This window comes from Bombus terrestris, chromosome 5 (genome assembly GCF_910591885.1).
Source record: "Bombus terrestris chromosome 5, iyBomTerr1.2, whole genome shotgun sequence".
Taxonomy (NCBI): Eukaryota; Metazoa; Arthropoda; class Insecta; order Hymenoptera; family Apidae; genus Bombus; species Bombus terrestris.
Genome location: NC_063273.1, coordinates 1,639,855 through 1,667,234, shown reverse-complemented (window position 1 = coordinate 1,667,234; position 27,380 = coordinate 1,639,855). Strand labels below are relative to the sequence as shown.

Genomic DNA, 27,380 nt, shown 5'->3' with positions numbered 1-27,380 from the left:
TTTTTTTTGTAAAATAATATATATATATGTGTGTGTGTGTGTATTTTTCGTTAGACATTAATGTCCGGTTCTTAGCTGTAGCAATATTTAAATGATGACGAAACGAAATCATCGCTTCAGCATCATCGATGAGTCGTGTCGGATTGAACGTGTTAAGCGACAGTTCTTTTCTGTGATCTTTCTGACACATGCGGTGTAACGTTCAAGTAAAACGTATGAGATATCAGTGTTCGATGATATAGTGATACGATTCACGTGCACAATCAAAATCATCACAGTGAGTAAGGTGCTTGGAACGCAAGTTTTGCACCGAAACGAAGGGATAATCGATGTGCGATACTCACGGTGCGGCCTATCATGGAATTGCGATAACCACTGATAATCAGGCTCGTTGGAAGTTTTCGCGTGAGCGTGTCCAATTAATTCTGTCTTCGCTGTTTAATTGCCTTTGTCATATAGACACGGGAAATTCGTTCCTTAAGTAGTTGAATTAATTGTTACAAGGGTGGAAGCTTCGCTATTGCGAGCTGCTAGTCTTTATTCGTGTATTTAAAGTTGTTCCTTATCGATTCGTATAATCAATTACGTGCTCGAGTGCCGAAAATGTTACGGACGTCAGAGGGTATGTAAAGTCTGACGAACGGCGATGATCGATTGAATTCTAACGAGTGGAGCGCGATTAATAAAGAAAACGAGGACGATCGTTCTGACGATAGATTCGTTAAAATGTCAGCATCTACAGCATCGAGACGTCGTCTAAACCCGGCGATCCTTGCCAGATATGGCCAACTAACCAAACCGTCTCAACAGGTAGTTACTTTCGTTAAATTCTTTTTTCTAATGTTTATTTATTTATTCGTTCGATAATAAATTTCTGATAAACGAGAAATAACAAGTGGCACAGATAAATGGGAAAGAAGAGAACGAAAATAACAAGATCGAATTGTTGCAGGTTGATACGTAGCTTAAAAAAACAGAGTGAAAGATTTACGAAAGAAGTAGCAATCGATGGTAAAAGATATCCAACTGGGCAGATTTGTTTCAAATTTTGCCACTACAATCGTGATAGATGTTTCTCGTTGCAATACTAATGACATTTCAAAATGTTTCATATTGTTCGTAAACGATTTCGTTTCTTCGCTGTATACATGTATATACATATACAATCAAGGTTAAGCATAATTAGCATCCTTATCTACATGCAAATTCTTTAAATTATTTTATTTTTTAATTTAGTTTATAATACTATTCGAATATTGGGTCGAAGGATAAACGTTGAAAATAGGTTAGATATCAAACTGTGATACATTTAGGTAAAGCGGTATGAAATTATTAAAAATCGTCAAATACCGAAAGAACGAGGATTGCAAAAGTTTCTTTAAGCGTTCAGGAATAATGGCAATGATCTGAATAATATTGTGTAACTTGAGTTCTTTACGGTGTCAATGATCGCCGATTGACTTGCCGAGTAGCCATGTCATGCTTGGTATTCTAACGCGACACTAGCAAGTATGTATACATATATGTACGTAGCAGAGAATACTTGAAGCATCGTGGCCTTAATTGAACCTGAGCTAATAAGAACATCGAACTATTAAGCTATGTGTATCGTTGTATTTCCGAATGCCATACGCATTCACAAATACATTGTTTGTGGTCTCTATCATTTACAATCTGAAATCATTATTCTTTAACAAATGATACTACAACGGATAAAATATTATTGCTTTTAATCTTATTTTTGGTATTAAAATTCGTAAAAGTCGTATTAGATATCAATTCGTACATTTTTAAAAAGGTTTATGTATATAAGGTGCAGTTATGTGGAATTTTCGAATTAACGAACAAACGAAGAAAAAGTTCACCAGACACCTAGCGCCACCATACCCGAGTAGTCTAGTATGTAGTTACATTTTACATCCATGAAAATAGCCGGTAAATAAGAGCAATGCTTTTCCTCGTTCATTTTAATTAACAAACTGGACTATAGCTCATAATGAGCTTCACCATAACATTAATCATTGTCGTAACGTGGAAACGTACAACTATTTTACATTAGAAATTTCTCTTCATCCTTCTTATTGACATTAACATACGATACATTCACCTGTAATCTATCTATAATCTATACTATTCATAGGATACGCAATGTATGTAGATTCGCAATAATTTCAATTTTTTACGATACAGTTTGGAATACAAAATTCAGATTATACCGAAAGAAAGCTTAGCAACTACGTAATCCCAAACGGTAACCGAAATTAAATGGAAACACTTGGATTCGTAGGACAGTGATTGCGGTATATCTTCGTTTGTGATCTAGGAAAAATGGTTTTGAACAAGATGATTCGTCGGCTTGGAACACTGACCGAACTATATACACGGTGAGAACAATATGTTCGCTGATCCGCCAGGCTGCTCGTATAGCGTGTTCCTATTGGTCGTCGTTATTTCATGGAACACATGCGCAGTGAAGAGAGGCAGCCAGAGCTTCGTTGGTTATCCGACGAGCACAAGCGGCAATGTAGCGAACTTACCCCCACTTTTAGTGGTAGCTGCGTCAGGCGTGGTCGTTCGTTAGCGTTAGGGACCGCAGTACATCCGAGTCTGGCGAGTCGTATGAGTCGGTCTTCGTGTTGTTGCTTCGTCAACCTTTGTTGGCAAGACTGTGTGCATATATGCGCGCCCGCGCGCGTGTGTTAGTGTCCGTGCTTGGCAGAGAGAGGTCGTTTAACTTTTTCTTCCCCATCGTTGTTTTTCTTTTACTTGCCAATCCGGTGGAACGAAGAATAACGTTGTTTGAATCTTCTCTTTTCTCATAAAACAAGAAAAAATACGGAAAAACTATAATCGATAATGAAACAATGCATAGAAAAGTGAGAGTGAACGTGGCCACGTTCGGCCGGTTTGCCGACAGCGTGAATCACCAACAGCAACACCGGCGTTCATGAGCCCACGCAATTCTAACCGATGCACGAGATTTCTCTCTTTCTCCTCCCTCTTTCACTCTTTTTCTTACTACCCTCTCTCGCTCTTTACTCCTAGTACTACACTGTACTACACTAGTACTGTACTACACTGTGGCACTCCAGTGCCGTTTCATATTTGCGTACGCAAATTTTCCCGTTCCAGTGTGACAGATATAATATACACAAAGTCATAATATAGTGAGTATTTTCGTTGGTTTTCTTCCGAGCAAAGAGATGATTAATCATTTCACAATGGACACATATATGTATACGTGCGTGTTATATGTGTGCTCGAATTGTGCGTTCATTTGTAACATTATCAGCAAAACCTATGACCGTGATATAGTTTCTGTTGATCCTGTGTAACAAAGGCGTTTCCAAGGGCACGTCGTGATTTTCACAGCGGGCCAACATATCGTCATTCAAGGGATCCTAGTTCGCACTCAAAATTCATTGTTTTTTTTTTTGTATCTCTTGTTCCACCCGTGTGACCAAAGATTCGCTCAAAGGAATCTTTTTTTGCAACTCTTTCCCTCCCACCCTCTGTCTGTCTCTCTCTCTCTCTCTCTCTCTCTCTCCCCTCCCCCTTCTCTCTCTCTCACTTTCCTTCTACAATTGGAGTTGAATGAGAGTTTAATGCCTTATACAAAGTTCTTTGTAATATCACTATCTTTGATGAAGTAATCGTTGTAATTTCTTGAATTTAACGTTTGTGGGAAATCAGGATAAATGGCGATCTAAGAGAGAATACGCGCGCGCGCGCGTGCTCGTATGTGATAAAATTCGTTGCTAACTCTAAACAGTTATTATATTCACAGTACATTCTTTGTTTTTTTTATTAAAAGTGCTTTTCCTACTGCAACGTTACTAGATACATACGAATTATACTTCCTTCGATCCTTAGACAAAAAGAAAAAGAAAGGAAATGTGACACAACTCTCTATTATGATTTTCTTAGTAAGAGAAATAAGGAAATTAGAAATATAGCGAGCTGTGTTTCGATATAGGGAAGAAGGAGAGAAAGAATCGTGTGGAATAGAAATCACGTGAAATCGTGAAGAAATGTCGACCGAAAATCAAAACGGCTCCGCCGGTACACAAAGCAACGGGATAAAAACGACGATCGGTTGGTCGTCGACGACGAGGACTGTCTCGAACAATTCGTCGTTTTTACACACTAGTAATTCGATGTTGAACCGTGATAAACCGCGTCAAGTGCCACCGCCAACTTTGCCAAAATACACGTCGAGCTTTAACGCCGGTTGGAATGGAAGCGGCACGACCGAACGATTGAGCCGAGATCGCGAAGTTGGAGGTAGTTACAGACTGGCGAGCCTCGACAGGCTTGCCCTTAGGCAGAGGATACTCGATGGGGAGAAATCAAACGGCGACACCACGTCGGTAAGCCTAAATATTAGATACGGAGAAATATCGATCACGTATCGATTATTATCCGTAAGTCTCTCTTTGAAAATGTCTTTTTCTGTTACTCTCGATAGTTTCGATATTTTTGTTTTATGGTCGAGGCTATATATATTATTTATACTACATTATCATAGAACACTTGTGTATTTATATAAAATATTTTGGAGTTTAAAATTTGGTAAAATTTGAAACGAATTTGAGAAGGTATATACTGGTTCTGAGATATTTACTGCAGAAATTCATTTAGTAAAACATTAATACGATATATATTTCTGCAATAATGAAAAGTGTCTCTTCTTTTCTTGCGTAGTAGATCGAATGTTTCAGTTTATTCGCGCGTAAACGAATCGATACATACATTAACTATATGAAATGAAGTAACATCGAATATCGACGATATGGATGCTATAGGAAATTCAATTGGCACAAATAGCAAGTTCGCAGTCGAGATTGCGACGATTAGTCTTTAAGGTAGATTTCATATCGATTAACTTAACCTGACTCGCGTTTAACGGGCCGGGTCATGGAACTTGTAACCTTAGTTGTCTTTGAGGAGCTTCATCGTAAATCTAAAATCGATAAGTCTATAAAGGTAACGGACGAACACGCTTTAATTACAAAAAGATTAATCAACCACGGAAACTGCGTGGAATGTTAACCCTTGCTATACACAGGGATCTTATATCGAAGTTGTAGATCTTTAACATTCTTTTAACGCTAAATTTACGAACCACGGCCAATATGACCGATATGAAATTTTTTATTAACTTTCAGTTTCTCTTTAAATTTGATCGTGGAATTCTCTTGGAAAGTATTCACCCTGAAAATAGTTTAAAATATTGTTTCTAATATTCCAGATATTAGGTATGCCGTTAATTTGTTCACAAAACTTTCATTATTTATTTATCCAATTGTTATAGTAATTGTAGCGTTACAAATTCGAGTAAAAATATTTCTGTACCATTTAGTAGTAAATTTTTCTAACGTAATATATAAATCGAAAGCTAGAGATGTAGATGTAAGTGAAGTTCCCGAAAGTCGTTGAAGATTTCGATAGGTAGATGAGAGGTTCCGTCAGGTTGTTCGTGACTCTGTAATCCGTAACTCAATCTCGCCTCTCGAAGAATCAAATTTTATATCCCTGACACGCTGGAGGTCGCGCTCGTCAGTCGTTTCGACATTCGAGGACCCCGCATAAAAAACCACGTGATCGTTCCGTTTATTCCGTTCTTGTGACTCCGTGAGAAAGCTACCTATGACTCACAGAATCTGACTAGGTTCGGTTTAACCAGTTTCAGTCGACGCTTGTTAATGTTCTTGCAAAAAAATCGCTATCACTTCGATCGGACATAAATGATTAATTATGATTGCAACATGCAATTTCACTAATGATTTACGATCAAGATTTATCGCTATTAAGGAACTGAGAGCATTAATTCGTAGGTACGTACTTGAAAATTGTGCATAATTCTCGAAATTTCACGTTCATAGTATCACGTGATTCTTTATACTTACTTTACCTTGATAATTTTCATGTTAAATAAATATCGTTGATTTTAATCAGTTTCAAGGAAACGAGTGAAATTTTATCTTTCTTCTGAACGTTTTACGTTTATTCCAAAGATTCGTAAGCTTCGCGAAAGATTATATTATACAACGTGGTGATAGACGCGTTCTCGTCGTTTCGGATGTTTCGAAAGTCTGGGCAAATAAAAAATTAGACTTGGATGTAATCGCTACGCACATGGAGGGGTAATTAGAATTTTCAGAATTCCAAAATTCGGATTTTATCAATTCGATATACTACCCACGTGTGTACCATACGTAATATAATATACGACGATCGCGGTTCGTGGAATTTCTCAATTTTCTTTAGAAATTCTTATCGTTATATAGGTGAAATAATTGCATCTCCGAATAAACTAAAGATCGATGAGAATATCCGTCCGAATCGAACACGTGGCAAGTTTGCCCTATGTGCCCTCCCTGTTATGGTTACGTGCGCGAAGGGGTAGGGAGAAAGAGAGGGAGGGAGTGAGAGAGAGAGAGAATTTGCTAGTCTAGTGGGATGTATGGCAAGAGCGATGGAAAGAAAGGCGGTCGAGGGAGGAACATATGGGGATATGGGGCATCGTTCTTACGTCCACTTTCGTGGGCTTTTGCGCTCGCGGGAGACTCGTATTTTAATTCTCTGGCGTCAAGTATGTGCTTCCGATTTCTCAACCTCGAACCACACCTCCCATCGTCCGCGTTTATTTTTATATCCTCCTTTTTTTTAATTAGACTAAATTTCGTGCAACTTGTCGGAAACTCGAACGGATGAAACACGTTCCGTCGAATAAATAAGCACCGTAGGAGTGTTGTATGTAATTTAAGTAGCAAGACCAGAATACTTCGGCCTTGGAAACTCGAGTAGTCGTACCTAACTCTTCGATACACCGTTGTTTCGCTAAGCGTTTTACCCATTGTTTTACATATACATATCAAAACTCCATCGTAGAAGTTAAATATCGTTAATTAATCAGGATTGTTCGTTAATCTCGATAGACGAAAAGTAAATCAAGGGCTGGTGACGAGAACGAAGTTCTTTTGTCAAAGTTGCTCAATTTTTATAAATCGCAATACATGTAGCAGGTAATTTCGATAAAGTTTCGAAATTAATTGCATTTTGGTTGTAACCAAGTTGGAAGCAATGTTAGGGGCGGACACGTGGTCGTAAAGATTTGAGAGTCACTGAGATCACGCACATGGCTACCCTTGGTACTTATATTCGGAGGAAGGGGTCCTGTCCGTGTTATAGGGCGATTTTAACCGAGGGTTCAACCCCCGATGGTGCGTCATAGACGATAAAAAATACACCGTAATTCGTGACTCACGAAACGGCAAACAGATACACTCGAAAGTGGTTTTTAAATCGAAGGCGTCGTATATGCATACGCAGGGATATCGTTCGGAAACTGTTCAGGACATTGAAACGCAAGTATTCGTAATAAGTAGATACCCGTACGTTTATTAGGACTGCGAGCATCGAAATGTACAAAAATATACAAATACGCGAGGAAAATTATCGTGGAAGTGCGTTTGTCCGAAAATTGTCGCTGTGTCTCTAAAACAAAAGTCGATGGGTTTTCCTCACCGTTTATTATTTTTCATTCGCGTAGTAAGTCACAGGTATTCGCGTTATGGAAATATTATATACGCGTCAAATTCTCGTTAAAAGTGACTAAGAAATTATCGACGTCGGCGATCATCGCCTCTTACGAGTCTTTACCGATACGGAACCGGTGATGAAACGAGGATGGAAGCTTCCAAGAAGGACGGAGAAGCCTGGTCGTGTTCGATAAAATGGAAATTTATGACTTCCGTGATCGTGGTCGACCTTAAATGAGATCATTGTTCCGTCTCGGATAAATGAAGCTGGTCGAATGAATTTTCAAGTCCCTTTTTTCTTCTACGTACGTAGATGACACGCTGGCCGATGTGATCGTCGCCGACCGGCTTGAAACATACAAGATGTTTTGTTTCAAATCGCGGAGTAAGGAATATCTGTTAAAAAATTGGTCAGAGTTGGGAAAAAGATAAATTTGATATTCGACGTGTTATTATCCGTACGAAAGTTTCTTTCGCGCAAACAGATTTCGCTCGAAAATCATCTTCACTCGTAATTCGTAAAATTCACTCGGAAGACTGGATCCATCTCATTGATAAACTCGTTACTCGTTGCAGCTACGCGAGAGAATTTATCAACACCGGTAAATCGGTAAATCGTGACTCATGAAACTCGACCAATGATATTGGCCAAGTTGCGCCAGAGGTCCTTAGTCGTAGGTTTATTCGTCGAGGATCTGGCGGAACCAGTTTCGGAACAACGCGGTTTAGAGAAGAGAACGTTTAGAGAAGACTCGGTTAGCGTGTACTCGATGTAAATTCATAGCTGGGACGAGCCTGGTTTGATTCCGTTGGAACACGAAGGGGAAACCCGCCCACCCGACACACAGAGCACCCTTTCAGGAAAGCAGGCCGCGTCCCACTTTTTCTCCCTGTTTTTTTCGCTTCAAACAACGTTCGTGTTCCTCGTTCTCTATGGTATTTCCATTTCCAACCCTCGGCGGAGATACGTGTGCACCTAACTGTTTATGGCATGTTCGCCGCATGCTTATATACGGTTTTACACAAATAGCGCGATAGACTTCTCGATGATGCAAAACGCGAACGTAGTCGTAGATGAAAAAAACAAAAATAAATAAGAGGAGAATGGCCGAGAGAGAAAGGAGATCCGTGGCAAACTCTTGCTGTCTCTTTCTCTGAACGAACTTGCGCATTCACAGCGAGAGCTTCGTCGAACGTTTCGTTTCTTCGGTCTCATTTTTCTCTAGGCTCTGCCTAGACTATAGCGGTAGGTTGGTATATTTTCTGTTTGAAGATCGATCAACGGCTGCTTATTTAAGTTTTAACCAATTAAAAGGCTTTATAAGTCCATCTCTATAGACTCTAGATTTTTATGCGTTTGTACGAAATTTGGAAGCTTAAAAGTATACAGAATGCGTACGATACGCAAAGATATATATGTGTAAAACTTCTAAAACGAAATACACGTATCAGTGGCGTTGATATAAATCGTCGTGAAATATAAAAGCAGCCTATTAATCGTCCGTTACTCCGAGTTACTCTGTTTTCCATTTGTCCATTTTCAAAGAATCTCGGGTCATCAAATATTACCGACCTCCTCCGCCAGAAATCCTACCAGGTTTACAAATTGATTATTATCTATTTTCTATTTTCCCTGGCTTCTCTTCGTGGAAGAACTATCATCGGCGAGAAAAGGGCCACGTGCGATCGAACGTTTCCTGGTTTACCGCGTTCCAAGAAACCTTACCCTCCGTGTAAACTTATTGGTAGCGTATAATCGAATAACGAGAAAGTTATCCAGCGTATTCCTCTCGGACGATCGGCGCTAACAGCCGGTTAGGCGATCGAACGTTATCGTTTCAAAACGATTTTCCTCCGTGTTCGATCATCGGAAACGCAAATCAGTACCCGTCGTTGTACGGTTCAACGGGAACTCGGGACGTATATTTTGCCGGTTACCCGGTAAAACCCGCCAGTAAAATAGAGTAGCCGGCTGTTTGCTCGAATGTTGGAAACTATAAAACGGATTAACGGGTTGATAGGAAAGAGGCCCGACGTCTTCTAATCTCTCCCCGTGGTTCGTTTAGAACGTGGCATTGCGCGGCGGTCCCTCCAGGGCTTGCTTGAACGTTAATTGAACGAAATTAGCCGAGACGTTGTGCTGGCACGTGCGAGACGCAGCATCTTGCTGCTAGAATTTCACCATGCTGTGCTCTTAAAAGAACGTTAATTAAGGAAATTCGTACGGGTCGAGGACACGCGAATACCACCGTGCCTCGAAAGATGCAGTTTACCAGGAGAATTTCACTTAAGCAGGGAATTGGGTGACGCGCAGGCTTGCTATCCGAATTAAGACAGAAGTTGCCATTTTTGTCAATTCCTCGTAGGATTAACGAGACATGGTTCGAGGATTAGCTGGAAAAGCCAATAACGGCCAATAAAAAAACGGATATACAAGGCGATGCTTCTCGTAATTTAGACGTGTTCCGTCTATAGGAAAAGAAGCTGCGATAAGAGAAGAAAAGAAGATGCAATTTCTAATCTCTAATAACGCGATGTTTGTACAACCGTTACGTTATTGGTCATCCCACCGCGTGATCCTCGATAAGAGCGTGTAATTTATTATTTCATTGTTTATAAGAATATCAAGGGAATATCGCGACGCTGTAGTTGCGAAGCTGAACGAAGCTAAAAGAAATTTCGAAAAGAAGCTTCGACTCTTCCCCGATCGTGCAGCTTCGTTTTTCGTTTTAATCGATCGGTCGGCTAATACGTCCACAGATCGGTAAATACATACATACGTACGTACTTGCATAGTATTCTGTATCCCGAGCAGTACTCTGCTCTTTGCGTGTTAAAATCGCCACGTAAGAATTCGCATAGCTAGCAGATCGATACGCTTTGCGATCGCAGGGTGGAAAAAGCAAATTCGGAATCTCGTTTGTGCTAGTTTCCATACGAGCGGTTATGTCCACGCTCGAGAAGCTCGTGCCTGTAACCCAATAATTTCGTTATAGAACGTTTTCGGTGTCCTTCGATTTCTACACCTTCCTTTGATTAACCGTAACTTAAAAGTGGAGCAGACTCGTGAATGGAACGGTCGTGCGATTGCGACGGCGGGAAGCTGGTCGACTAGTCGTTTTTCCTCGGACCGATCTGAACACGTAGTTACGCGAGCAAAAAAATGCAAATGTTTTACGCCGAGAAAATGAAAAATGGGGGTTGAGCTGAAAATGACCGCGGCGTTAGCAGCTATCGATTTTTCTAACAATTCCCCTCGACCTTCCACGACTCCCCCCTTACGTTCAACCGTTTCGATTCACCCGCCGTACCATCCGAAACGACTCTATTTGCAACTGTTAATTACACGCGTTACTGTTCTTCGCTTTATATCGCACCACGTTCGCCCGCTAAATTTCCGACTTTCCCATCATCCACGGAAGGAATTATACGCTGATAATGGTTGCGATCTACGGTTTGAGAAATCTGTGACGAAGGCCGAGTCTTCGGTCGCAGCCGGTTTCGTAATACGTAAAACAAATAGAAAGCGAACGAAAATTGAAAATCACATTGTTCGTCTTCTTTACGGATCGATGAGATTGCGCGGAGAACGAGACAGTATCGTTGTTGACTCAAGAGGAGAAGAATGTCTCTATTATATTCGTGACGGCATTGTATTCTAAAAACTACGTGGCACGCCGCGTTGCATTCGCGAGTGGAAGCGTCGTGGCGTGGCGTGGCGACGCGCGGCGTCGCGTCGCGTCGGTGCGGAAAAAATCCAGGCCTCGTAATCACTGGTGCGATTCCATTGCAATCATCGGTATGCAAAGGCGAATGCCGTAACGCAAATTACGTAGAAGACCGATTAGATACTGGAGCGTGTATTTATCATCGCCCCTTCCGTGTCTGTGCTTTCGATTAATTCATATCTATTTATAAAATAGTATCTCCCCGTGGCACTGAAAAACACAAAACGGATCGTTGTAAAACGCAACGTGCACCGAGAACGTGGTACTACGAACGAAAATGCAAACGTTACGCGAAGGAGATACAGTAACGAACGAGAGTACTCGAACAATTATATTCGGCATTGTGTAATTACGTTTTTAAGGAAGGCGCATTGCCGTTAATTTCGATCAGGGTCTGGCGCGTTTTACGACGCGTTCTCCTCGGATATAAGAAGTACTTCGAGCGAAGAACGAACTGAACGACGCGGCAGAGTTAAATATACATTACGACTCTTTACGATAACGAAATCGTTATCGTAAGTGGCCTAAGACTTTTCCACGATTTTATAAATCACCGGGGAAGATCAGTCGTTCGGTTACTCACTGCGCGTGGTTAGGCGAATATACGATGCAAGTACTTGAAACACGGAGCAACGTTGGCGCGCGTTTTACGAAGCAATGGCAACGCGTTTCACGAAGAACAAAAGCTTTTCGATCCATGTTAAAAGTAAGCCCGCGCCCCGTGCTTGCAACAAGTCGCAAAAGAACACATTCTTTGTCGAATAAAGGCAGACCGTTGCGTGCTTGCTGTGTTTCAAGTGCCTGCCAGGTACTTCGATATACCTAGCCAGGTTGTTCTTTATATTCGGCAATTAACTTGTCCAAATACGTATTAAAGAATCGCAAGAGAAAACAGCAAAGTAGAAACTTGTCGTTTCACGTTGAAACGTTCGAAATTTATACGATAAACGCGTATCGCCAGTTGCGAAAAATCTGCCGATCGATCCGAATGGGAAATTGAAGAGGGAAAGCTGACCGAATTTACGTATCGATGGCAGAAGCGAGAAACGCGTTCCAGCTGTTCCATATCGCAACTGGTTTTGCGCGAGAACGTTCGATGGGACGGACGACACGGCAGCGCGAGTCTACTACGAGCTTGGAATTTGTTGTTCCACGAAGGATTCCAGGCGAATTAAATACAACAGAGACGCGTAGTTGGACGGAATTTCTATAACGATATAGAGCGGACCATTAGACGGCAGAAATCTGGGCCACGCGAGACTAAACGGCCACGACGATAATAAAATTATTGCACGATACACGCGGTACCGCGATTTACGAGTTTCGACTTTGAAGAACTTCGAGGAGCCGCGCCTCGTCGATGAAAACGGTTATTTCCGAGTCCGCCGCGTGTTCAATGTACAATGTACAATTTGCGACGGAGCAAACGGGTTAAACGAGCGGGGCAAATTTTCCAACGCTATCCGCGCATCACGCGAATCGTCGACGCTCCACACTTGCATTCCGAGCGAATAATCACCGCGTCGCGGAATGATATTTCGTAAATCCTTGGTTAATTAGCCGTTCGTTGAGCGCGGTAATCCGTGGTAGCTAAGGATTGTTCTTATTATTAATGCCTCGTGGTGTTGCTTCTGGACTAGGTCTGTTGCTAGACCTACTTGCGAGAACGCGTATACGTAAAAATGCAAAAGTTGGGAAACACGAAAACGTAGAACATAGAAAACCGCAGATAGATATTGCGATATTTAAAAGATGAACAAATTTTCATGAAAGTCCGCGGTGCTATCGGATCGATTCGATAAATTCAATTCGATATAAAGCTGTACGAAGAACGACGAAGAGCCGTGTATCCGATTTAGCGCGACTGTTTCTACTTTATCGAAGTTTTTGATTAAAGCGTTATACGTATACGAGGAGCACATATGGTTAAGGTTCAAGTAGAAAGCGATCGCTTGTCACTGTGACGATATCGCACGGAATGCCAGCGAAACTTTGGCAGCGTTCAACTTCTTACGAAGCAGCCAAGTTCTCTGGCCTATCGAGCGGTGTACCTGTGTAACAATTCTATCGCTTGATTTAAAGCGTGTTTGTTTATCGAAACTTTTCGGACTCGATCATCGCGTCGATAGCATTACCTTACGCGTCGAATCTATCAAAGTGAATTTAATGCAACCTACCTTACCTTACCTTACCTTACCTTACCTTACCTTACCTTACCTTACCTTACCTTACCTTACCTTACCTTACCTTACCTTACCTTACCTTACCTTACCTTACCTTACCTTACCTTACCTTACCTTACCTTACCTTACCTTACCTTACCTTACCTTACCTTACCTTACCTTACCTTACCTTACCTTACCTTACCTTACCTTACCTTACCTTACCTTACCTTACCTTACCTTACCTTACCTTACCTTACCTTACCTTACCTTACCTTACCTTACCTTACCTTACCTTACCTTACCTTACCTTACCTTACCTTACCTTACCTTACCTTACCTTACCTTACCTTACCTTACCTTACCTTACCTTACCTTACCTTACCATACCTTAGCTTACCTTATCTTACCTCACCTCACCTCATCTCACCTCACCTCACCTCACCTTACCTTACCTTACCTTATCCTACGCTTTGCTCCATTTATATATACATATGTATAGTGTTTGTAAACTTCAAAGTCATTAGCAATTCGCGACATAGCGTTATTATTGAAACGCAGTTTCGCGTATACGTACCATATACTAGTAAAGAAGATTCTACAAATATTTTCTTCCCAGTAAGACACGAGATAAAGTAATAATCTGAAAGTTTCAGACACTGTGGTATATGCGGCTTTTAACGCGTTTGTCTCGTTGCTCACCAGACGTCTATAGAATTACCAGACTTTCTTCAATCTGTTATCAGAGGTTTCTGTTTGTTTTAAACGCCTTTCCACGCCTTCGCTTTGACAGCCATGTAGGCTTTACGCAGGAAACGGTTCTTATCAAACGGATAGACCAGCGCGGAGACGTTTCCGATAGATCCTGATCTTGTTGTTTCTCGATCAGCTCTCTCCTTCTCCGGACAAGCAACTTAAAGCAACCTGCTATCTTATGTATATATATATATATATATATATGCTAGAATCGCGACCTTCTCCGCCGTAAAATTTCTCCTCCACTTCCGGCGGAAAAAACGACGCACCGGATGCCCCTCTGGGAAATCAACGAAATATGTACATATCTCGAATAGTTTTGTGCGCAGATCCGATACCACCGTTTCTTTATTGCCGTCGTTCTCTCCTTTTCGTATTCGTTTCCGACGTACGAACTGTTAATGCAATTAATAAAAACTTGAGGATAATATGCAAGCAACGAGTATATCCTCGTGTCATATCGTTGCGTACGTGTGCATGACAATGAGTCACGCAAGTAGATATTCGTAGTTATCGAATTGCCGACTTGGAACGACCGATATCTTCTAAAGCGCAAATTTCGTATCATCGTTAATAATCTCGAAATCTGACAAAATAATTCTTATCGACGATATTGAATTTGTATTTTAAGAGATGTCGATCGTTTAAAGTAGGACTCACCGTAGCATGCGAAACGCTACTATTTGAAATTCGAAGAACAATTTTTATCGCTGATGTTCCTTTGATACTATTATTATTATTATGTCGAATTTGCGTTATAAAAAATACCGTTAGTAAGTAGTCGTTCAAAGAGAGAAGATTATGAATACTTCTGGGACTCGCTACATACTCGTACGAATACTAACTGCACATTCTGACAACTGACTATAAGTGACTATTTACATGATGAGAAAAAAGGACGAAACAAGTTACATATCCATATTTGTGTATCCGTTTCGTATTTTTACATCGTCCAACTATCATTGATGCAAATTTCTAACAGTTCCAAGACGATATAACTTCTACGTGCGATAGCAGCTAGTTAGGGAATGCAGTTACCGTTTGTTCTTAGCGTATCCTTGGCTGCTAGACGACGATCACGATCAACGAGAATTCAGAATTAGCGAGAAAGACTTGTCCGGTCGGGCCAAGTAGCAACTCGAGGTGATTTTGCGACGAGCGTCTTACGAGTAACATTGAACGATCTTATGCACAAGTTAACTTACAAAAACATATTTTAATAATTCGTCCATGTTCGCATCTTTAAAAGTATGATTTCGTAATATTAATTTCTGTCTTTTCTTTTTATGGTAATTAATAATGCGTTCGCAAAGATGCGTCCTCGGTTTGGCCAAAATTCTTCCTTGCTGACACAATACCATGTTTGCCAAATTGAATGCGATGGCAGCGTAGGGAGCATCTGTCTGAACGCGGTTAACATCTGCCAAGGAGGAAGATAGTTAACGGAAAATCTGACGGATCTACACGGCCAGTGCAGATCTACAACGATGTAAATGAACGCGACAGGTGTTGCACGATCGCGAAAGCCATCTGCGCGCCATTCAAACGGTCTTTAAGGCTCCATTGTGTTCGCGATATCGGTTCACCGTGTTCTCAATGGAATCTCGAGAGAGCAACTGAAAGAAACGGCCACGAAACCAGACGCCAGTGACGCGACTCGTTCGGGCAACCTCGCCGTTAACGTTAATTGTTAATTCGGTTTATCGATTATGTCACTTCCGTGCTTCTTCGTTGCGCTTTCCACGCGATCGACCGACGTCGCGTATAGCGACGAATATCAACGCGCTGGCCATTATCAGGTACAAATTTGTACGTGTTTAGCTTGTACTTTGCGATGTATCTAGCCGCTTTCAAAGTTGCAGTTTATCGTCCTTGATTTGAAAATCCGCTTTTTAATCTTTGACATTAAACACGATGATAGACAGTTACGAGGCGAGGGCCGACACTTTGGTTCTCGTTATACCGAGAAATTAAACGCAATTTCCCATCTCTCGTTGAGAATGATTTGCAAGTGATCGGTTCGCTATTTACAAGTTCCATGTCGATCACTGATTCGCTACGTTTCTTATCTCGAGGAATGGAGAGAGGATTATTTTTCCTTCCACTAGAATTAGATCCACCGGAAGGAGTTTCCCTCGGTGAAATGGAAATATCGTAGCTTTTACCGATGGTCCAAGGTTTTTCGCCAAGTCTCCAACGAAAAGATCGAACGATTCTGTTCGACGCGTTTCGTTTCTGCACTTTCCGCTTCCTCTTTACCTTTACACGGTAGCTGACCAAAGTATTCGAACATTTACCGCGGAAAGCTTTCAGGTACGCGTATTTGTACGCACATCACATATATCGTAAATGTCAGGCTTTTTATATAAAAGATTTTGAAACGCGAGCACTGTAATAAGACAGAGATCTCGCGCACAACGCGTACGTGAAAAGTCTACAAATATTAGAACGCTGTCGCGAGTTACCGTTTAGCGTATTTCCTCCGTGTTACTCGGTAATTTTCTTCGGTCTAGCGGCAACGCGTTCGATGTACACGCGAACAAGATCCGTACGATGGATAATACGGAACAAGAAAAGGAAACGTTGATCCGCAACGATCGAATCACGACGACTAGAAAAATTATACGACTACAAAGACACGACAGAGCTTTTTCGAACTGGCCGGGGATTCCATCGACGAATAAATATTCCGAGCGGCGAAATAATTCCATTTTGTACGGTCGTGAAAGCGGGCGGAGTAAGATGACTGGGAAAGGAACAAGCGAAGAAGAGTATTTAAAAGTTGCGCGAAAGACGGTGGAGATGACGTTTCGTCGTTTCGATGTATTTCGCCAGGGTAAAGTCCGAAGCTTGCTCGCGAAAAGAAGAGAAAATCTGATAAAATGCGATTTCCCTCGAGGCAAAAACTGCTTTTAGCTGACGGTGCACGAGTTAGAAATTTAAGCGCGAAAGACAAGTTGCCCGAGATGATCTCCGATCGCAGCGATAGTCTCTTCGCTCGTAATAAATTAATACTTTTCTTTTTCCCTTTATCTCCCTCTATTTCTTCGTATTTTCTTCCTTCTTTCACGTTGCTATTTCAAAACATATTTTTCATACAATCGCTGTTGTTTTTCGCGCAAAGGCTGAATTCGTTGAAGGAAGATTCTATCTTACCGATACCATCGTTCGTTCGTTGTTCGTTCGCAAATCGACGTAGCAGCACGGTAGGAGAATACGAATTACGAATGTTGGAAGCGCGAATGGGATATTTATACTCGATACACTATGCTATGTCGAGTTGCAGAATCGTATTAAGCGATCGTACGCGTGTCATCGCGCGATGGTGTTCTATGGTGCGCTCATGGACAGTCGCGCGAATCCCGTACAGAGATACGTAAATACCTACGATCCGTGTACATCGGGCGTTCCGTTTTCGACTCAGATACGTAACATTCGAATCCGAGTTTGAATTTCAAGTTAAATTTTCTACGCGATATGGCGCTCCCGAAATTGGCGACGGAAAAGAAAGCAAAGCGTAGGTCGATAGTCGGATGTCAAGTATCGGCCACGGCAGAAAGACTCACCATCGTGGAACAGTCGATCATAAATCGATTGCTCCGTGAAAAGTAAGATCCCTCAGCATCGTTTCGTCTCTTCTTTGAAATCCTTTTGTTTCTCGCCGCTTTAATACGATACAAGTGGCTGCTTTCGTTCTACGTGGGGTTTAGATTCCTCCGATAATAAACCGCTACTAGCTAGCCCTTAATTAACGACAAGCTTGTACAGGTTTCTTAACCGTCGTCGTCGTCGTTCCAAAGCCGTCGTCATTGTTCGATGTCGCTAAAACGATCAACCGATCTTACGCTGTCGCGTTTTCTTTCCTAATATCTTCCAGACGGAATTTCGTTCTACGGTTTACGGACTAATAAACATACAGGTTTCGCAAAAAGCGTGCAAGTTCGTCGCTGAAAACGTCAGCCTACGAACGTAGATCTCGATCGATTTACTCGGAAAGCGAATTAGCGAAAAGTCGAGCTGCCTCTGTCGCGGCAGCCAGCCACCTCGTTCCTGTTCCAAGGCTGAGCGATTGCCGAATTCTCTTTGTTTCGATCTGTAACGATTCTTCGAAAAGTTCGTCGTTTGGAAAACACGTTGCGTATGCCGATTTATACGAATAATCCGAATATTCGATGGAAGGTGAGCACAGTTTAGCTCCGTAAAAGTAAAAATATATTTGCCATGTTGTCGTTTAATCGTAATCGTAGCGACTGTATTGCGTAAAATCGCGTATCGTCGTTGCAAAAAGCTCTTCATTCTGGATGACGAGAGGCAGACCTCGAGACCGAGTTCTCGGTTGTGGAATGATCTTACGTTTCGAGGAGCTTCTTCGATTTTCCATTGTTCCGTATTTCTATCCGACAAGCCTCAAGGTTTTAGAGAGGAAGCGAGTGGCACGGCTAAATTGTCACGGTGCGTCCACTACGGTCCACCACCTCCTTTGGATCTCTCCGAAGGGACTTTGGAACGAGGCTGCCTGGCTGTCGTACAGTCTTACACAGAGCACCGGACCGGTTTCTGTTCCACGATGCCGCACTCGGTTCGACCGAGAGAGAGCCTCTCTTTCTCGGCGGATGCCCAGCCTCGTTGGATGCGACGCGTGCAACTCTGTGTTACATCGTACCGTAAATAAAGGGCGTCTCCGTAATCAACTTGGCTGTGGATTTTTCCTAGAAATGATATCGTCGAGGCCACCCAGAGTCGACGCGCCACCTTCGACTCGACCTTTTAGTCAAACTAGTTTCACCACGGCTTATATGTACGTATATATTTAGCTTCCACGGAAACGTAAGAGCGTCTCTGATACTTTTTAGCTTCCCTTCGACGTACGCCTTTTTTGTTCTCTACGCGCGCTAAGAGACGCCAGCGTCTCGCTTAAAGCGTTTCGCTTACTCCACTTACCGTTTAAAGCTCGCACGCCGTTAGCCTGTAACCGTGTCAAGAAAAAACAAAAAAAAAAAAAAAAGAAAAGAATAGAAAGCAGGTACCTTCCAACGCTTCGTTATCCACGTTTCGAATCGATTTTGGACGCGCGAGTTTACCATCACGTCGCACGTACATACACACGCGCATAACGATACAGTTTAGTCTATGTCGACGAAGTCGCCTACGTGTAAAACACCCTGAAAGTGCAATCGTTCGTACGTTGACTCTGGGTGCTGCTTCTGTAAGCGCGCGCACACATACGCAAACACACAAAGGTTTCGACCGAACACGATCCATTTCCGCGAGTCGGTCAGCAACGTCGGTTCCGTGGCGCGAGGAAGCCTCTCTCGGAGAATTTACGACGCGGCAAATGGAAGAACTAGCCGCCGCAGCTAGTCTCCTTCGAGATCCCTTCGTTATTACGTGACGCGTGCAAACGAAGACACGCGAACGCGCGTCACATTATCGACCAGCTGGATATCGGGAAAGGCGAAACTCGATGTCGAAAATTGGACGCGCGCGTAAGCGACTGTCGTTTCCGCCTTGACCTTACGCACGTTTCTCGCCGCTCCTTAACGAGCACGAGCCAGCTATTTAATTTATATCGTACGCACGGTACCCGATAGAATCGAATCGTAACGGAACACGTAGCGCATTATGATTCACTGTACGCCGCTTCGTTTCTACGCTCCGGTATTAAAGCATGGCGGCGCACACGATTTTTCTTTTCCTTTTTATTTGCCAGTCGCGTCTAGCGGTGGGAGAACGTGGCTGTCTTTGACGTCGCGGAATGCAACGGGGATCGCAAAAGGTTTCGCGCTTCAAACGCAAACTCTGACGCTCTTTTCAGTTTGCCTCGCGAAACCAGGCTACGCCACATAAAAAACAAATACAAACTTTTTCTTAAACGCGCCTTTCTTCGAAATACGCGATACGTAGTTGCGTATCGTATCTACGACGAAGCTATTTACGTTCCTGGCATTCGCGCGAACGTTGCTGGCGTAATTACGTCGGCTGTACCGATGAAGAAAAAAATCGAAAGCAAAGAAAAAAAAAAATACAACTTCGTTACGCGCGGTATTAGATTTTCCTGTGCGCGATACGCCGAATTCAATCTGGGAAGCGTGTACGCGCTCTCGTATATTTCCAACAATGGGAAAAAGTTGCTGGACTCGTCGCTCGCGTTGGTTCGACCCATATATTTTGCCCGAGATTTACGTAGCCTAAATCGTCAACGGTAGTCTGCGGTCTCTGTTTAGTACGGTGAACACAGTGGCCACTTCCGGCCGGAAGCTCGTAAGACACACCGCCGCTCCAAGTTGACCATAGCTCGTCGCAAGCGTCGTACGTACGTAAAGCGTGTATCGATCGCGAACAAACAAACCCTCGCTCCTTTACGACCCGGCGTTATTATTTGGCCTGTTTGCGTTTTTACGCGTGTTTGTTGATCCTTTCGATCGATTCAAACTTCCTGGCACGCGAACGAAGAAAAAGATAGCGATAGACGAAAGAGGCAAACGGAGATCGGCGAACTTACGACTAGATGAGAGTAGCCGCGTTTATTATACAAGTACAAGATGGACAGAAGCGAGGAAAGAGTATAGACTGGCTGTAATTCGCGTGGTCGGATCAATGATCCGACTGCTGCTAACGATGCCTCGAATAACGAAGCTACAGCGGTGTAGAAACAATTGTTACATGTCCTCGTACAGCGTATAATGTACGAACGGTTTCAAACAAAACGGAACAGAGATTGAAACTGGATCAGAGTGCGTGCATACGCTTGTCACCGTACGATTTAAAAGATAGCTAATAGCAGCGAGAGTAGGGGAAAAACTAGGAGAAATACGTAAATGCTACTGGGCATTAATGTATTTGGGGCATATCGTAGACATATCGACCGTCCATAGGTACGTGTTGTTATTTTTTCCCCGTCGATGATGGTTATTAGCGTGAATAGGCATTTCTCAATGACCTCTGAATAACGTAATAGAAGAAGGAACATCGACAACGTTTACAGGGATTCTAGAATCGAAAAACGTTGCAAATTATCGACGGTACGCGTACTGTATCGTGATGATTTCGGAGAAGCTAAAACTAAATACTTCGCTAAATTTTTCACATACGAAACAGTCCTTCGTATTAACACTTTGGGGATTGGAGACGCGAATATAACAAGATATCACACTCGTTGGATGCTGCTCGGAAAGTTCGTTCGGATTTTTAACTCTTCGGTCGACATAAAAGACATCGAAAAATTTTTCGCCGATAAACTTGAGAGGTTCCGAAAGGATGGAATATTCGAGTAGCGTGAAAGATGGAGAAAGGTTGTGGAACAAAATGCCACCTATATAATTCGATGTACGTACGTCGAATCGAAATGTAAATCGGTACGAACTTTCCGAGCGACCTTTTCAACCTTTTCAATCGCTGGAAAAATACGCGAGAATTCGGACTATAGAACGCATACGTAAGGCCCTCGAAGCGTTAAAAGCTGTGTTTCTTCAAATACTCGATCGCTTATCACGGTCGATGTAATCGTACAAAAAGCGTAAATATTGTTCGTTTGCAGATACAGGCGAAGCGCGAGCTATTTTTCAAAAACGACAACACCGGAATAATATCGTCGCCATCTGTGCCATCGGTGCCGCCTCCGCAACCTCCGTCGCAGGCCCCGTCGTCGATGAGCACGTCGTCGACGAGTACGTCGTCGACGACGACCACGACGATCACGACGCTCGCCTCGCCCAACACAGCACCGCCAGCCTCCTCCACCGTGTACACGAGCGTCGCATCGTCGGCGCCTGCTTCCAAGCCACGATTACCTCCGTCCACGGTGATCCTGAATCAAAACGATGCATCGGAGGACAGCAATAAACGGGAGTCGAACAGAAGCAACGAGAACAAGGAAACCGCTGTTCTTCATCCACGACCAACGCCACAGACCAAGCCCAAAGAACTCGATGGTTACGTGGGTTTCGCGAATCTGCCTAACCAAGTCTATAGAAAGGCCGTTAAGAAGGGATTCGATTTTACTTTGATGGTCGTCGGTTAGTTCAATCGTATTGCTCTTTCTCTTTTCTTCGAAAACGAATCGATCGGTCTCTCGACCCTTCGTATCGCAGCGCGTGCTTTGACGAAAACCGTCTACCGCTCTATGTACATCGTCCACTACTACGTTATGCGTTCATGTTACATCGTAGTATCGAGATAAACAGGTGCAAGTAGTATCGCGTGCAATTTACTTCCATACGTATGTATTTCGATGGACTTTAACAAATTGGCTCTCGACGTTACGCCATACTCGATTTCTCTAGACTCGGCAAGGTACTCTTTATGTAAATACTGGTCGCTTGATCGAACGTGTATCCAGGTAATTACGGATTAATCGATTTAAGTGCAACGACCGATATTTTCAAGAATATACAGAGCTTCTTCAACGCGACGTGAGTTTGCATATACGCGAAATCTAGAGAAAATCGCGAGAAGAATCGCGCGGAAATATAATGATCGCGTAGAACGTAAGGCGTAGGGAGACGAATGGCTAAGGCGAGTTCTAATTCGTTGTAAAGGGAATTCGTTTTTTCAAAGGGGCCGTAAAAAATGCACGCTACGACTTCTCCTGGGTCCCTCTTCTTGCATTAACGAGTACGGATATCAATCCATTGTGCGAATAAACGCACGCCGGACTTTTGTTTTTTCTTTCCTCTTCTCCCTTTTCTTTTGTCGTCCTTTAACTTTCCTAGATCCAGGGACAAAGAGAGATCCGTTTCTCCGGTTGGTATTTCAATTTCGTCGAGGATATTGCCTTATGAACCTCCATCTGTTTAACACGTGCAGAACGCTCTTTCACTCGACTGGATTAGGGCTGACTCGAAGCAGCAGCGGTTCTCATATTCCTTATTTTCTTTCAAAAATCCTTTTTAAAATCAAGTTTCCCTTGCAATTAATTTCCAGCTTAAATCACTGGACATTAAATTCACGTCGAGATACGTATACAAGTTTCTTCCTTCGGCAGAATTACGATTCAAATTTGTATCGATTTATGTATCTTACTTCCTTTTGTTTTTTTTTTCGTAAAATTTCATGTCATAAAAAGATATTGACCAAGTCGATTAGTAAAAAATAAACGATCGATATTCTGCAATGAGAAGCGCGATTCTGGAAAAGTTGTGGCGATAGATCGCGTCGTGTCGCGTCGCGTCGCGTCGCGTCGTCTGCATGGAAGTTTGAAATTCGAGAATATAGGCGGAGTGCTGCTATTATTAGTACCGGTATAAACCGAGCCATTTCTCCGTAAATAGAGCAATTCAGACGCTTATCCTTGAAGGAGAGAAGGCGCGGCACTTTGGTCAGTTCAAGGTACGCGGGCAGAAAGGTCAGGGTACCGTTCGGTATTTCAAACTGCCCCCTAAAAGAAGATTAAAGAAAAGAATGCTTGGTCGTGTAGCAAAATAAACTATACTAGTAATTAATTTCCATAGTTTTAATTATTCTTTGTTACTCTGATAAATAATGTTTTTATATGTCTACATAGGTGAGTCAGGACTAGGAAAATCCACTTTGATCAATTCCATGTTCCTCGCTGATATATACAGTGCTGAGTATCCTGGTCCTAGCCTTAGGGTGAAGAAAACCGTAGCCGTAGAGACTAGCAAAGTATTGTTAAAGGAGAACGGTGTAAATCTCACGTTGACCGTCGTTGATACGCCCGGATTTGGCGATGCGGTCGACAACAGCAATTGGTAATTTCAATGAAACTAACGTGTTCACAGCTTTAGAATCGAATTACGCAACAAAGAGTTAAGAAAGATATTCTTGTTTCAGTTGGGTACCGGTGATCGAATATATCGAATCAAAATACGAGGAGTTCCTGAACGCCGAGTCTCGTGTAGTGAGACGGCAGATACCAGACAGTCGAGTACATTGTTGTCTCTACTTCGTCGCACCCTCCGGCCATGGTTTGAAGCCGTTGGATGTAGAGTTCATGCAACGTCTTCACGACAAAGTTAACATTATACCTGTCATCGCGAAGGCGGACACCATGACGCCAGACGAATGTGCTCATTTTAAGAAACAGGTTCGTATTATCGAGTAAACCGGTTGTAATCGCGTATCGACGCGCAAACAAACTTCTTTCGCGTTGCTTCGTACGTCGAATAGTTATCGCCGATAGCTCGCACAGGTGCGTGTTAAATTATAAACTTGAGCTGTGGCGTCAACGCGTTGACCATGCGTTAGCCGGTTTGTTGGAAAAACGGCGGTGTAACCTTGCTTGGTCGTCTTTAAAGTTGGAATCCGTCGTTGATTGTTTAGATTTTGAACGAGATAGCGCAACACAAGATAAAAATTTACGAGTTCCCGGAAGTGGAGGAAGAAGAAGAAAGTAAACTGCATAAAGTTCTTAGAGAAAGAGTGCCGTTTGCGGTGGTGGGTGCAAACACCGTGGTCGAACACGATGGTAGGAAAGTTCGTGGAAGGAAGTATCCTTGGGGAGTTGCAGAAGGTATATAATTCTAGAGAATAGTTCTCTCTATACCTTTTAGCTTCGTTCGAATTTCGAGCAGAAATCACGCTTTCTTTCTTCCGATTGTTTAGTGGAAAATTTGGAACATTGCGACTTCATAGCGCTCCGAAACATGGTGATTAGGACGCATTTGCAAGATTTGAAAGACGTGACAAATAATGTACATTATGAAAATTTCCGATGTCGCACGTTAGCCGGCGTTGGAGTGGATGGAAAACCAACAAAAGTCTCCAATAAGTAAGTGTACCCTTCGTACCTAGTTATTATAAATGTGAGACGCTTAAGAAGGAAAACTGAAATTTACTATATACGTCCGTATATACATATACATACATGTATAGGATTAAGAACAGGAAAATATTATAGAGTAAAAGTTTAATGATATTTGGAAATCCCATAAAACACGATAATTAATTACATCATTGTCCGTTTTGTTTTCTTCTTTTTAACGCAGACATGGATACTCGTAGTCTTATTGGTTTTGTTTCGTTCATTTTACCATAACAGTATAAAAAGCTTGTGCATGCAAACTATTCAAGACTAAAGATTATCTCTGTAAGTCATATACGTTTGAATCGGATATCCATATTAGTTAACTTTATTAATATATTATAGTTTAGGCTAGCGACGAAAGTGATCCTGAAAATACTTTTTTTTTTAATAGTATATCTCATACGTGAATTTTAATGCTGATTTCTTATTGGTTAGTTTGTGCCCTCCAGGAGTGATGAACAGTTTCATGACAGTGTGGTAAGTCTTTTAATAAGACCGGGATCGTGTAATATAGTTTTGTGTGCACAAGCCTCTCCAATTTCCATTTTCTACGCATTTAGTTCTACGCGTATTTATTTAGTTAAAGAGGGAGGGGCGGTTCACTCTGTCGATACATGCGTACATTCTAAAATTTATTCGCATAAAATGGAATAATAATTGTATACATCGCTCATTCAGGAAGACGTTAAAATCGACGTGTCTGACCTCGTTTATCAAAATTTATCAAGAACTTCTATAAAGATTAGATGTTTGTAGTGAACCCTCTGACTGGATATTTACTTTAAACAAGTAGATCGCATTATAGTTTAATTCTGCTATAATTTAGCTATAAAATCTTTATCGCTGATTATATTTAGTACTATCGAATATAACACGCGAATCCGCTTAGTTTTAGTCTACGTCTCCTTTTCTTCTGGCATTTCAATCTCCATTTCCACCTTTCTTATGTTTACAATTATTACGACAAGTTACATTTTCAGTTTGCAATTCCCCATACACGTAGATAGATCACCCACCAAAAAAAAAAAAAAAAAAAAACATAACCCAAGCGATTGGTAAAGAAACTTTTTATAAAATATTTATCTTCGTTTAACAAAATATCGTTGAACTTGAATTATTCGTGTACGTTTTGTAGGAACCCGCTGGCTCAGTTGGAAGAAGAAAAGAGGGAACATGATAATAAAATGAAGAAAATGGAGATTGATATGGAGCAGGTGTTCGAAATGAAAGTCAGAGAGAAGAAGCAAAAACTTAAGGACTCAGAAGCGGATGTAAGTATTCATCGGCTATGTATACGTACGCATCTTCGAAAGAACTTGTTTTAATCAGGGGAAAAATTGATTTAGCTACAAAGAAGGCACGAACAAATGAGACGCTCTTTGGAACAACAAGTGCGTGAATTAGAGGAAAAGAGACGAGCATTTGAGACTGAAAAGTTAGCATGGGAGCAACAGACTGGACACAGTATCGAAGAATTACGTAGACGCAGCCTAGAAGCTAATTCGAAAGAGTAAGTATTGTTTAAGTGTATAAGATCTGCTTCCGTTTGTCCATATTTTCGTAATCGTTACGATATACCATTCTTCGTGTAAAAAGATATTAAATACAAAGAAGAAAATCTGCTTCTTGCACGAATGGAAAGCTATTTTATAAATTTAGCGTTTAGCAAGATATAGCTTTATACTTATAGTAACTGGGGAAACAGTATAGATGGACAGTGTAACGCTTTAACGAGTATACCGAATACTTCATCGAACTAAATGAGATGCAAATAACTAGAAATATCTTTTAATTGCTTAAATCTTTGCTTTAGGAAGATCATTCGGCTGAATATGTGCAATAAAAAGCATTTATAACAAGCTTGTAGCATAATTGTATTTTATTATAATTTACTATTACTAATCTTAATTACGATTATCGTTCTTTCTTACCTTGCCGTTCTCTGTGACAAATTTGCCATATCCGATTTTTTTCTCTTTTTTTTCGAAATTTACGTAGAAATATTTCCACGCTGCTTAGTCTGATAGCAGGAAATTACTAATAATTATTAATAAGCATGTATAACGTAATCATCCTTTTGAACGTAATTCAAGTTCATTTAACATAATGTATTCATTCGATATTAATTCAACGCGATTCGATACATTCCCTGACAATGTTGTTTCGTTCCAAGATGATTGGTTTTAACAGGCTATTGTTAGGCTCAATCATTCAAATATTACTGCTTCCAAGCTTTTTTAGATGACTAATTTTTCTTCTTTTCTTTTTTCCCTCTTTTTTTTTCAAAATTATTTTTTAAGTATTCGAAAAAAGATACATCGTTTCCACGCGTATGCGATGTCTGCTCTTTGTGCACCACGATTAAGTGTACTGCAAAGCCGAAAATGCAAAATACGTGCATATAATAGAAAGATATCTACTTGGA

At 41.7% G+C, this 27,380-nt stretch overlaps 1 protein-coding gene across 9 annotated transcripts in view; it reads left to right on the top strand.

Annotated features, from left to right (window-relative positions):
• The window catches only part of LOC100649291 (septin-7), a 40,618-nt gene that overhangs the window by 7,374 nt on the left and 5,864 nt on the right, over nucleotides 1–27,380 (top strand). For 3 of the 9 annotated variants that reach the window (XM_048406043.1, XM_048406044.1, XM_048406042.1), the window contains 8 exons: nucleotides 21,728–22,205; nucleotides 23,693–23,900; nucleotides 23,983–24,235; nucleotides 24,472–24,661; nucleotides 24,754–24,919; nucleotides 25,391–25,432; nucleotides 26,091–26,226; nucleotides 26,302–26,465. In XM_048406043.1, coding sequence (XP_048262000.1) covers nucleotides 21,728–22,205; nucleotides 23,693–23,900; nucleotides 23,983–24,235; nucleotides 24,472–24,661; nucleotides 24,754–24,919; nucleotides 25,391–25,432; nucleotides 26,091–26,226; nucleotides 26,302–26,465 — 1,637 coding nt within the window. Of the gene's footprint in view, nucleotides 1–74; nucleotides 811–2,571; nucleotides 3,168–3,976; nucleotides 4,371–21,727; nucleotides 22,206–23,692; nucleotides 23,901–23,982; nucleotides 24,236–24,471; nucleotides 24,662–24,753; nucleotides 24,920–25,390; nucleotides 25,433–26,090; nucleotides 26,227–26,301; nucleotides 26,466–27,380 lie in introns of those variants that run through there. The other 6 variants (XM_048406038.1, XM_048406039.1, XM_048406040.1 and 3 more) reach the window with 6 other exon arrangements.